The sequence below is a fragment of the Pteropus vampyrus genome, unplaced genomic scaffold (genome assembly GCF_000151845.1).
Source record: "Pteropus vampyrus isolate Shadow unplaced genomic scaffold, Pvam_2.0 Scaffold453, whole genome shotgun sequence".
Taxonomy (NCBI): Eukaryota; Metazoa; Chordata; class Mammalia; order Chiroptera; family Pteropodidae; genus Pteropus; species Pteropus vampyrus.
In genome coordinates, this window is record NW_011889234.1 from 660,863 (window position 1) to 673,947 (window position 13,085).

Sequence of the window (13,085 nt, forward strand, 5' to 3'; positions counted from 1 at the left end):
AATCTCAAAGTTTGAATAATTTGGACAAAGCAAAAACAAAAAACTAGACAGCATTCACATTCTATCACACTGGGATGTTTCTTACTACCATTCACATACTCTAGATTTAGGAACAATGAGATTAGATGCTTTTTCTTGGGCATAAACACTTAAATTTTGAAAGTCTTTCAGAAATACCTCTGCTGCTAATAGAACGAAGTAGGAAAGAATGTCTCATTTTTTACTGAGAAATTCAACAACTCATTTATTTGGACGATGTGTTATCTTTTAGAAATTCCATTTCTCTACTCACCTATGGTAAGTTCATACGTATTTTTTAATAGAACACTGTCTTTCCTCCAAGCAAAGCCTGTGTATTCTTGAGTAATTTCACCAAGAATACTGACTGAGATTTTGGATTACTGTCATTAATTAAAACTTGTTGGGTTTAATTTACATTTTTGGGGTACTATTAGGTTTATTCTACCTACACATGCAACCTACAATAACATTGATTCTCACTTTCCTAACTGCATTTCAGATACATGTAAAATTGAGTAGTAGCTCAATTCACTACTTAGACATCAAATAGGAATATAAATTGTTAATAATAAATTGTTGGACGAGTAAGTGTACTTCTGAAAAGACACCCGGTGTATAAGAGAACGCTACATCATGGTGCTACTTCTTGCCAAGTAACACAAGTTAACACTTGATTTCTGCTGTTCCGTATAGTCGGCAAACGAAAAATGAAAACCAAAAGGAAAAGTTGTCACAAACATATTTTTCAAACCGAAATCTCTTTTGAAAGCAGTATCAGAGCAAAAAACTTAACACTGCATAATTAGTCTCAGAGTACTCTTCCGTTATCTCTCCAAGTTACTTTAATGTCTTCTTTAAATTCATGTGTGTGATATGAGAAAAGTTCTCAGTATCAATTATGAAACCTACAGTAAAGAGTAAGCTCAAGATCCCAAGGCTTGTGAAACTTGAGTGTGTCAAGGGGACCGATGCTTACGCACTTCAACAGAGGGAATGGACAGACTTTACTTTTAAAGGGATCAGATAACCATCTAATTGGAAACATGAGGAGCATTGGCATCTCCTGGGCAGGGAAGGTAAACAAAAACTCACATATGACCAAATTTTATTTCTCTGTATATTAAAACAGAATCTTTTTGGTATCCTCTTTGTTATCCTGTTAATAGGATAGAAAAAATATTAATCAAGGGAAAAAAGAAATGACCCCAAAACACATTCAATCACATGGGCATAACTACCAGGTCTCAGGTATACCAGTGAGCAAATTTTAAAATTAGTGGAATGTACCTGAGGAAATAGAACATCACATTAACCTAATCAACTTGTTTTTATTTCTTCTCCAATCTTTTCTCATAAAGAACATAAATGACATGGAAATTTTAAAAGAAAGTTCCATATGTCCTTAAGATTACATATTACATTTGATTGCTTCAAATCTTTGGTTGACTTAAGTGGGCAACTTCTTCTATATAGGGCCAGATAGAAAGTAAATATTTTCGGCTTTGCAGACCATCCATAAACAAATAAGTAGGTGTGTTGCAGTGAAACTTCACTTACTAAAACAGGAGGCAGGATAGATGTGTCTTGTAGGCCATAGTTTGCCAAACCAAGATAGAACAATAAATAAAGAACAAATAAAGATTAAAAAAAACAGTCCACTAACTGAATAGCACTGCTGAATAGCACTCCTTAACAATTCAATAAGAAAGCAGCTAAGAGAATTAACAAAGATTTTGATTAAAATTAAATTTCCTCTGACATATTACTTTTAAAAGTATATCAATTACCAACTATCTACTAGACCAGTTTGATAGTAAAAAGGCATTCTCTAAAAGGAATTTCTTAGAACCATATTATCTTATTCATGGTAATAAATAATGCCAAATTTCATTTATTAGTTACTTACTGGTTAATTCCAGTAAGTAAATGGCTGATGTAATTATAATGCTTCACTAGAGGACTGTGGACCCAAGGGGCTGAGACTCAAAAGGTGGATAACCAATTAGAGGATTCAAGACTTGGCACCCAGTGTGTACTCAAGATTTGGTAGCTTTAATCACTGCTAGGTTATTATATAGATAACACATATGCACACAGTGGCCTGCTAGGGAATAAAAATGTCAAAACTAGGTCCAAATCTCACTAAGGATGTTTCTCTACCACTATTTGACACTCTAAATCATTTTGAAAAAACTTGTCTCAATCTATCAATTTATACCATACAGGAAATTAAATCATCCAAATATTTTGCATCCTCCCCAAGATCCTCCTATTGGGTTGGGAAAAAAAAAGTACCTAATTTAAAAACATCTTCAAGAGCTGCTTTGTAGTCTTTGAAACATTTCTAGCCATTAAAGGTTTCAACTATTAACTGAAGTGATGATTTTACTTAAAAAAGCAAATTATTTCATCTAACACTACAATTCGTAGTTTTCAACAAAGCAAATTGTAAATTTTTACTAAAGAGTCAGTGCTGTATTCTAAATTAATGTGAGGGTAAGAAATAAATGCACATGCACTTAGCATACTAAATATTTAGATGAGGTTATAATAGTAACTAAATAAAATAACATTCACACCAATTACTTGAATTTTAAATGCCTTTGACCTCAAAGAGGAAAAACAGTCATCAGTTCTCTCTTGAACTTAGAATTAGGAAACTGGTGACTGATTAGCTGAATACCAGTTTATGTAACTAGTCATGTCCTTTAATTCGTACAGGTCTCAAATTTAAGCCTGGCAAACAGCAGCGCATTTAGCCATTAAACATTTTAAGAACTGGTACCTCTGATAAATGTAGGGTTGAAAGTCAAATGCTCTTCAAAGCAGGTGCCAGACTCTCTTTTGATTTTCTCTATTTCTGTCTAGTGCTAGGAAGCCAGAGGAAGAGGTCGGCTACTAGCAGAGAAGAGCACTTAGGTTCAGTAGAGTTCCTACTTGTCGAAACTATTCTGAGAATGGAAATTTGCCCAAAGCAGCAGCTTTGCTCTCAAAATAGTTTGATGGGTGAGTATATAGCCAGAAGTAGAGGTTCTCCCACACAAATTCTCAATTGCCTATTACTTCTCACTATTTGCCAAAAAATCCAGTTGGCAATACTATTTCTTGGACCTTTGAAGACCATTTTCCAAGTTCGTTTCTGAGATTATTAACACTTACTGAGCACTTACGTGCAAAACATTGTGCTAAGCACATTTACATGTGCAATTTCATTTTATCTTCATAATAAGAGTTTTGAAATAAGTACTTTTATTATTTTTTAAGTATGAGGTTCAGCAAGTTAGTGCTGAAACATGAATCTGAACTTAGCAGTGGGATTCCAGAGCCTTGCTTTTAAGCACTATACTATACCCAGGACCAACTTACCCAGTAGGCACAGTGCATAGGGCCCACGATAATTTTAGGGATTCATGAAAATGTTTTAATACCTAATATTAACATACTCATCTTTATATCAAGTTATAAAATTTAAAATATCTTTTATGGGGAAGAGGCTCACAAAAGTCATAGGTGGCTTTGGCTATACTACTCTCCAGAGGTACACTGGCTTTTATAGCATTTCTCACTTCGTATGCATTTATTTTCCTATCAGGGGCCTTTATTACCTTGAATGTCTTTCCATTTTAATTTTTCTCAAACCAGACAGGATATCTGGGAAAGTGAAAACAAGTAACTACCCAATGGTTTAATTCATCAATGGGGGCAAAGCATCATCCATGAATTCATTTATACTCACTCCCAGTTCTGTCATATCTTCTCTGAGGTTGGAGGAAAAAAGCCCTGGAGTACATAAGCAGCAATTTTCATTTTACCCACTTGTGCAAATAAATCATATTATTTAATGCAGAGCTTCCCAACTGGTATGGCTTGGTAACAAACAGGTTACAAGTTTTCCAAAAATCTTAAAAGCTATATATAGACATATGGTGTTCCCTCTTGTGATGGTTAATATTAGGTGTCAACTTGACTGGGCCATGAGGTGCCTAGGCTTTTGCTCAAACATTATTCTGGGTATGCTTGTGAAGGTGTTTCTGGGTGAGATCAACATCTGAACTGGAATACTGAGTAAAGCAGACTATCCTTCCCAATATTAAGTGGGCCTCATCCAATTATTGAAGACAGCTTGCAGACTATAGATCTTGAGATTTCTCGGCCTCCAAAATCACATAAGCCAGTTACTTATAATCTCCCCCACCTCTGGTCCTTCCTTCTTTCCTTCCTTCCTCTATCCATCCATTCACCCACCCACTCATCCTCCTGGTTCTGTTTCTCTGGAGAACACTAATATACCTCTGTTTTATAAGTGACTACGTTGGAGTACGAAAAAGATTAAGTGCATTGAAAGTATTCAGTTTTTCAAAGGGGTGTGTAAGACCAGCATTTAAGGTCTTACAGACTCTGGTTCTTATGTCACTTAAATGCAAACCTCCTTTAAAGTATCTTGTATTTAAGGTAATTCCTAAAATACCTTCGAAATATTTTTAGTTAGTTTTCCAGAAGTTAATTATTGCCAATAGTTTGAATATTGACAGCATTAGGTCTTGCTCTAAGTGGATGTACGTTTAGAAGAAACATAAATCTACTGGGTAATTTAATCTTCCATTTAAGAGGATACCTTATGCCTCACCACCATTAAATATTAAATAAGATATCAAGTACAGGCTATAATTGTATATTTATCAATCCCCAATTTCAAGCTATATGAGTGACCATGCTCTTGAAAGATGCTTTGCTCTTTCTGCACAATTTCTGGATAATCTAATGAAGTATTTCCATCTATTTTGGAATTAAAGTTCAGAATTTCAAATTTTCTGAGGGAAAAATAACAAAAGAAATTGCTATCCAAGTACTTCAAATAAAAGAGCTATAAGGCCAAAATCATAATTTCTTTCTTTTATAAAAAAATGATATATAATTGACATATAACATTAAATTATTTTCAGGTATACAACGATTCGATATATGTGTATATTGCAACATGATCACCACAGTGAGCCTAGTTAACATCCATCATCACACAGTTACAAATTTTTCTTGTGATGAGAATTTTTAATATCTACTCTCTTAACAACTTTCGAGTATAAAATACAGTATTATTAACTATATGTAGTCACCATGCTATACATTACATCCCTAGGACTTATTTTATAATTAGAAATTCGTATCTTTTGACCATTTAATTTCTTTATTTTGTTGCTTATGGTTTGTCATAAGTTCAAATGTTCACCCACAGAAAGGAAAACTGGCATAAATCTTAAGCAGGTGATTAAATAAAGGTGAAAAGTAGGATTAGTTAAACTCAGTTTGAGAATGCTGATTTCCTGGTGAACAGACCAATAACTTAATCTCAGAATAACATAACCCAAAGTACTAGTGAGTCTTTTTTTTTTCTTTTTCTGATACTCTTAATTTTTAGAGCTCTCAAAACAAATCTTAATTTTCCCAGTAGCATTTTCAATTATATGGCTAATAAGAAAAAATTACTCATAGCTTCCTTTTCTATAGTCAATAGAAAAAGATTACTCATTAATTAGCTAGCATCTCAAGTAACATCCAGAGCAATATTTTTTGAATTTTGTAAAAGCTCAAAAGTTAAATGCAGTGCTTATAATATTATCTCCTTTACTATACATCTAAGAAAAAGGCATCTTGGCTATTTCAATCAAGGTTCCTGTCTGGAACCTTAATTAATAGTTAAAAAAAAAAAAAAAAAAGAAAGAAAAGAAAACTGTTAAAACAGTATATATAATGGTCTTCTGGAAAAAAGTACTGCTTTGAAAGTAAGGAGGATTTTGTTTTTTTGCTGTCATTTTGTTTTGTTTTAAATCTTAGTCCAAAAAGTGAAGAAGAGTTTTGACCTCTTTCCAATTTGTACATAATAGAGATACCACTACTTGTTTTTCTGTACAATTAATACAAGAGAATGAAATATACCGAACTCTGAGTACTCAGAAAAAAAAAAATTCACTGTAGAGGAAGAATATTTCTCAATAAATGGGCATGTATGACTCTTACATCAAGGCTTGAACCCTCTGACGCTTGCTGGACCCACATCTGAGAATTAGTTTGACTAAGAACGTTTTATAAGTTTGAAAGATTTCTTTTTGGCTGACTTTCCTCTACCTTAGTAACAAATTATTGCAATAAAGTTGCAATAACTGATTGTCTCTTGACCCAAAAAAGACATATTTTATTAAAATGTTGAGATATCTTTTCGATAGGCTAAAAAAGGAAAGTACTAAAAAATAGGGACCTGGACAACGTCACACACCAATTATAGTGAAAAGTCGAAATTTGAAATGATATCCACACCATTTGTCTGACTTCACAAAACAAAGAATTATTCTCTATGTTTGTTTAAATTAACTGAGCTCTGAATTCTAAGACTCTCGCAGCATTCCATTAAAGCAGAATTTGCACAAAACCACTTGATAGTACTCTGTTCAAGATAGAGTTGTAGCATCCAGGTAAGACTGGACAGGAATAGATCATTAAAAATTTTACCATTAAACCTAACATTTACTGTCATTATACGAGGATTTGTGTGCTGTCCCTAACACTGCAGCAACTAGGAGAAACATTTTAAGAAAAATATTAATAAATCTAATCTGAAGATTAATGTACTTATTCCGAAGATCCTGGAAAAGGAAGAAACTGCCGGCCACAAGCCTCCTTCACAGCAGCAGGATAAGAATAAAACTTACTTTCAACTACTCAAGTTACTTACTTACTCGTGATGGGCTTACTCATTTCCCTATCTGAACTTTCTTCTAAACTTTTCTTCCAGCCCCTTTCCAATATCCAACTCCAAGTTCTGCTCATTTTGCATAACCCGTACAGCAAAAATAAAAACCTAAGGACTGAGCCAAACAAACCTCAGGAAGTCTAAATGCATCTTGCCACATCGATTCAGTTTTTGTTTTATTTTTACAAAACAGAATCATACTACAAAATTCTTATTTTTTTGTCAAATTTTTTCACTCATTTTAAAATTTACTGTCATTTTATCTTCACAAAAGTCCTTTGAAGTAGATAGTATCTCTTTTTTACAGACAGCTGAATGCAGAAGTAACTTGTCCTAAATCATAAAGCTTATAGGAGGCTGAGTCAAGATTCAAACTCAGATCTGCAAGATTCCACAAAGCCTATATAATTTATTACCTCCTATATTAAGTTATCAAATTATACATAAATAAATTCAATCAACTTGTATGATGCCGAAAATTCCTTTCTGAAGTGGTCATATTTTTAAGAATTCATTATCTGATGATGTTAAAAGTTATAAGGCTATAAAAATTAAAGATCACCTAATACTAGTGTCACCTATACTCTGGTAAGACGAAACTAAACAGGGAAAGGATTAGGTCAAAACTAACAGTGTTTGCTTTGTATTATATAATTAATACACTTCTTGTTTAAAATGGCAAGCTTTTGCCTCAATAATAAATTCTCCATGAGAAATAATACACATTAGCCAAACCATGTATGTAATAACTGAATTAACAAATTAAGCTATTCAGACACTTAAAGTCAAATGAAAGTTATTAGCTGTGCGCACCAACTGGTAATACCATAGTTTCAACAATATCTTCATATATCAAAGGCATCAAAGCAATGATGTATAACCATTTCAATTAACATTCAGAGTTTAGATATATTTCCAATGAAAAGTGGTTTGCTTAGCAAAAGATAACTGGAGTAGTTTGTAGATTTTGATTTTATTCTCAGTATCTTTAAAATAAGCTTGTCAACCAAGTGCTACATATATCAATTATATATAAAGCAGTTATTTTCAAGTGTTCTCTTCCACACCCCTGGGGCTGAGAAAAAGTACAACTCAGGTATCAAGCTGCACTCCTAGGGGCTACTTTAGGTCAAAATAAATCGTAATAAATCTTCTCTGAGTCTGGAACTGAAAAGGATAAAAGTACAGGAGCTGAGAGGTAAAAAACATTCTCCCTGACATACCTATACCTTAAGAAGAGTAATCATAAATGTGCATTTGTACGCAATTATAAGCAAATAAATACAACCACAATAAGTTAACCCATGGTTGTTTTTTGTTTTAGGTCTGAACCTTAATCCATCATACACCTTTACCCCAGGTCTTTTAGTAGTTGTTAAATTATGAGGTCTAAATCTGCTTTTTTCAAATTCTTTTCTATCTTTCAATTCCCTATAGCCTTCAGCACAGGTTGAGGTTTCAAATTCTGCTTGCTCTCTCCTGCAATCAAAACAGTACCTTCAATTTCCCAGGTCTTTGGTAGACAAAATTAAGAGACATTATTTTCTGAAGCTTAAAAAAAAAAAGTCTTCTATATCTCAGTTTAACATTCTTTTACAATCACTATAAAGGTAAAAACTGAAGGATTCAGTGGAAATTAATTAGCTAATTAATGAATTTTTACATAAGTGATATTTATATTCATCAAAAAACCAAGTTGATGCATTTTGGTAAATATTAAAAAACTCACTGAGAAAAAGAAAAACCTTACTGAGCATTATTATAGGACTGTCTAAGGTTTACCAAAGGGTTGTGAAAAATGCAACTAATCTACAAATAGGAAACCATTCCGTATCATAAAGAGACTCCTTTAACAGGTACCCAGTTTAAAAATATTTTTTGAAAAGCTAAGTTAGAAGTCTCCACAGCAATTGATATGTCACATGAAAGAGAGAAAACTAGTAAATACCTGAACCGAAGTGGCTGTTTCCTGTAAATGACGACCGACAACTGCTCCTTTGGAAGTTACTAATGGGACACTGTACGTTTTGGGGGTTCCCGGAGTGTCGCTCTTTTCATCTGTCCTATGTGACTGCCAGGCTTCCTTTCGATGAGATTCAGCAGCCTGCTGGTCTCCAAAAGCAGCCCAAGAGCAACTATCTTTCTGGCCATCCTCAAAAGCATTCCACTCTCCAACTTGGCTAGGACCAGCTGAACTGAAGTCCGCAAAATCATCAAAGTCTTGAAATGCACTGCAGTCACCTTGAATATTTGGCACAGAATCAAAATCTCCAAACTCACTCTCGATTTTCAATTTTGAAACAGGTTCAGCACCTGTAGACTTTCTTGCCAACTTACATTCCTCTGATAAACTATCAGAAGTCTGTTTTTGGTCTGACTCAGTAAATATAATTTCCTCTTGGCAAGAAACAGCATTTGTATCCCCAAATTCTCCAAAGTCATCACCTGCTTCACTAAAATGTGGAAAGTGCTCTGAGGATTCTTCAAAAGTGACATCGCTCATTGAATCTTGAGTACTAGTAACAATAGGTGGAGTTGTGCCACTGGCTGTACCAAAGTCACCAAAATCATCCTCATTAGTATCATTGCAAGTCACAAAGTCGTTACTACTATCATCATTTCTTACGCTTAGAGAATCATCCGAAGCGTTTTCTTCTGTAGGATCAATGCTGGGGCTCTGAGAATCAGTAAACTTTCTTTCTTCTTTGGAAGAACTAACTTCATCATCAGCATCAAGAGTTTTAATAGAGTTCATGCATAGGTCAACACATTTAGTAGTAAATAAATCAAGTTTTTCCTCAGTTTTGCATTGTTCTCTCCTACTGGCTTCTGAATTATCAGCTGAGTCTACCAAACTCCAAGCCTTTGATGGAACATTTGAATTTAAAAATTCATCCGGTTGCAATGTTGGAAGGCCTTGTTCTTCAGTAATGAAACCTCTGTTACTCTTCATGCTTGTTTCTGAAATGCTAACCTGATCCTCTCCATCAGTGTCTTCTTTATCATCAAAGCTTCTACCCAAAGATGCTCCTTTTACAGAATTCAATTCATTGACTCTATTAATTTTATTGTTTTCCTGTATGGTTAGTGCTTCTCTATCATTTAAAGTTGCACATCCTATTTCTTCTTCTAGCTGTATCCTTTCCTTTTTGGAAAATGTGGCAAAATCTGCAAATTCCTCAGCAGGACTATGTACACAGTCTAAATTATACTCAGTACTGTGAGTGCTAAGAGGCTTTCTTCCTTTTGAATCGGTTACAGTGTCCAGATCATCTGTTCCCTGAGGATTTACAGTTTCCAATACTGCAAACCCATTTGTTAGAATCTCCAGACAAGGAGGCTTTTCACCATTGCAGCTCTCTAACTGTTTGTTTTGATGAACAACATTCATATCAGTTCTAAAATCTTCTGGAGAGAAACTTTCAAGTGTTCCAACATTCTGTCTTTGCTCCACTACTTTATTTAAATCTCCTGGCCTTTCTATGCCATCAATGGAAGTAGCTAAAGTTTTAGATGAAATTATTTCTTTGCTGGTGGTAGAGAGTAAAACAGACTGCCCTTTCACAGGAGATGAAAGTTCAGCAGTGATGTCCTTATCCTTACCATTTTTAATGGACCTAAAGCTTGTAAGGCTGTCTACATTTTCTGAGAAATCATTAATTGGCATAAAATGGTTTGAAGGTACAAACTCTTCCTTGGGACGAGTATAATCTGGTGTATCAAAATCAACAAACCCTACACCAGAAGGGCTAACTTCTGAAAACCCACCAAATTCCCCAAATTCATCATCATCTTCATCCTCGGCTCCATTGTCTAGTGGTGGTGGGGATGAAGAGTACATTCGAATGATGTCTGGCTCCATTCTTCAGTTACTTTCAAATAATTAATTTACACCTGGAAAAAAAAAAAGATTTTTTTTTTGGATGGGACAGGTGACATATAATAAGATCTTTAAAAATTCTCTAAGCTACTTTAAAACAATGCAAATTTACAGTGCTCTGTCTTGTATCTTTTAAACTATTTTTCTCTTGGGTGAGATTACTTTTCTCAGCTATCATAATATGCCAAAAAAAATAATTTTCTCTCTTCTAGTGTATATTTCCAAGGGCACTGGTAGTACATTACTAAATTTGGGGATTCCAGAAAATTTCCAATAAACACTTCCAAAAGTACATCTAGAAAATTCTCTCTAGGGACACTTGTTCTCTTAAGTTCTCTTTCTAGTTTACTAGGGACTCAAGGCTTGCCTTATGGATGTGTATGAGTTCTTTATAAAAAAAAGACACGGAAATCTTATCTCTAATAATTGCTACAAATATTTTCTTCACTTTGCTTTTCAATGTTTATTTCTGACCCAAGTTGATTTTGTTGTTTTACTACTTTTTTAAAGAGTAGTTTTAGGTTCACTACAAAAGGGCAGAAGGTATAAAGATTTCCTATATGCCCCTGCCCCCACTCATGTACAGCTTTTTCTATTATGACCATCTTCCACCAGAGTGGTATATTTGTTACAACTGATGATCCTACATTAACACATTATCATCACCCAAAGTCCATAGTTTATATTAGGGTTCACTCTTGGTGCAGTACACTCTATGGGCTTGGACAAATGTATAAGGGCATTTTTCCAACATTATCATTTCACTGCCCTAAAAATCCTCTGTGTTCCATCAATTCATCTCTCCTTCCTCCCTGCCCCTGGTAACCACTGATCTTTTCACTGTTTCTATAGTTTTGCCTTTTCTAGAATATCATATAATTAGAATCATACAGCATGTAGCCTGTACACTGTATGGTCGGCTTTTTTCACTTAGTAATATGCATCTAAGGTTCCTCCATGGTTTTTCACAGCTTGATAGCTCATTCCTTTTTAGCACTGAATAAAACTCCATTGTCTAAATATACCACAGTTTATTTATTTGTTTTTATAACTTTCAATTTCGAAATCATTTAGGACTCACAGGAAATTGCAGAGAGTTATTGTGTATATTCCTACCAGTTCTCTCCAATAGGGTAAATAATGATAGTACACGATCAATACAGGAAACTGACATCAGTACACTATTATCTCTGCTACAGGCTGTGTTTAGATTTCACAAGTTTTTTGTGTGTGTTTTGTGTGTGTGTGTGTGTGTGTGTGTGTGTGTTAGTTTTATGAATTTTTATTACATGCATAGATTAGATCTGAGTAACCATTACTACAATTGGCATAAGAACTGTTGCAAAAATAGTTCACTAATATTCATCTATATAAAGAAAACTCCCTCATGTTACCCCTTAATAGTCACATTCTTCCCTAAACTCTAACTCCTGGTAACCACTGATCTATTCTCTATCATTATAATTTTGTTACTTCAAGAGTGTTATATAAATGGATTCATACACTATGTAACCCATTGAAGTTCACTTTTTCCACTCAGCTTAATACTCTAGAGATCCATCTATGTTGTTGCATGGATCAGTAGTTCATTCCTGTTTATTGCCAAATAGTATATTGTAAATATGTACCAGTTTGTTTCTTCATTTACTCCATGTAGAACATTTGGGTTGTTTTTTTTTTTAAATTTTACAATTACAAAAAATTGCTATCAACATTTATGTACAGATTGTTGTGAAATTTTATTTAGAAATGAGTTTTCAAGGGAATATGAGTTTTCATTTCTCTAACATAAATGTCCAGGAGTACGAATGCTGAGTCATGTGGTAAGTACATGTTTAACTCTATAAGAAACTGCCAAACTGTTTTCCCAAATTAAATTTTAAGGAGTCAAATCAATTGATCATTTCACTGGTAATTTTCATCATTATTTTCCTATCGTATAAACGTAAGATTTAATAAATCGTATTCACTTTCATTTTATTTTACTTTCAGAGCAGTTAATATTTAATTTTTAATATGTCTAGAACTTATTTCAGTTATGATCTAAAGCAAGGGTCTAAGTAAAATATTTTTTCTAAATAGTCAAGCAATTATTATAATCCCATTTACAGAATGATCCTTCCCATACCCATTAGTTTATCATACCTTCTTTCTTTATACATTTAATTCTTAAATGGAATCTATGTCTTGGTTATTCTGTACTAAAATCAAAAGCACCAAAAGACAGACTAACATTAAGAGCAAAGGGAGGATTAATAAACAAAGTCCTAGAATAAAATCAACGCATAAACAATGAATTGATACCTTCCGCAATTCAGATGGTCAAACGGACACATGAAGGAAAGTTTACTACAAAATTCAAACAGTTTTGCAAGCTAAAAAGAAAAAAATCACTTTCTTCCAATTATCAGAATAAAACTGCATAAGATCTTCCAGTTT

The 13,085-nt window shown here is 33.8% G+C and overlaps 1 protein-coding gene across 4 annotated transcripts in view; it reads right to left on the minus strand.

Moving 5' to 3' along the window:
- The window catches only part of AFTPH (aftiphilin), a 62,959-nt gene that overhangs the window by 24,150 nt on the left and 25,724 nt on the right, over window positions 1–13,085 (minus strand). For all 4 annotated transcript variants that reach the window (XR_002777533.1, XM_011381863.2, XM_011381861.2 and 1 more), the window contains exon 2: window positions 8,715–10,660. Coding sequence is in view for 3 of the 4 variants with exons in the window: in XM_011381863.2 (XP_011380165.1) it covers window positions 8,715–10,628 (1,914 nt within the window). In the remaining variant the exon portion in view is untranslated. The remainder of the gene's footprint in view (window positions 1–8,714; window positions 10,661–13,085) is intronic.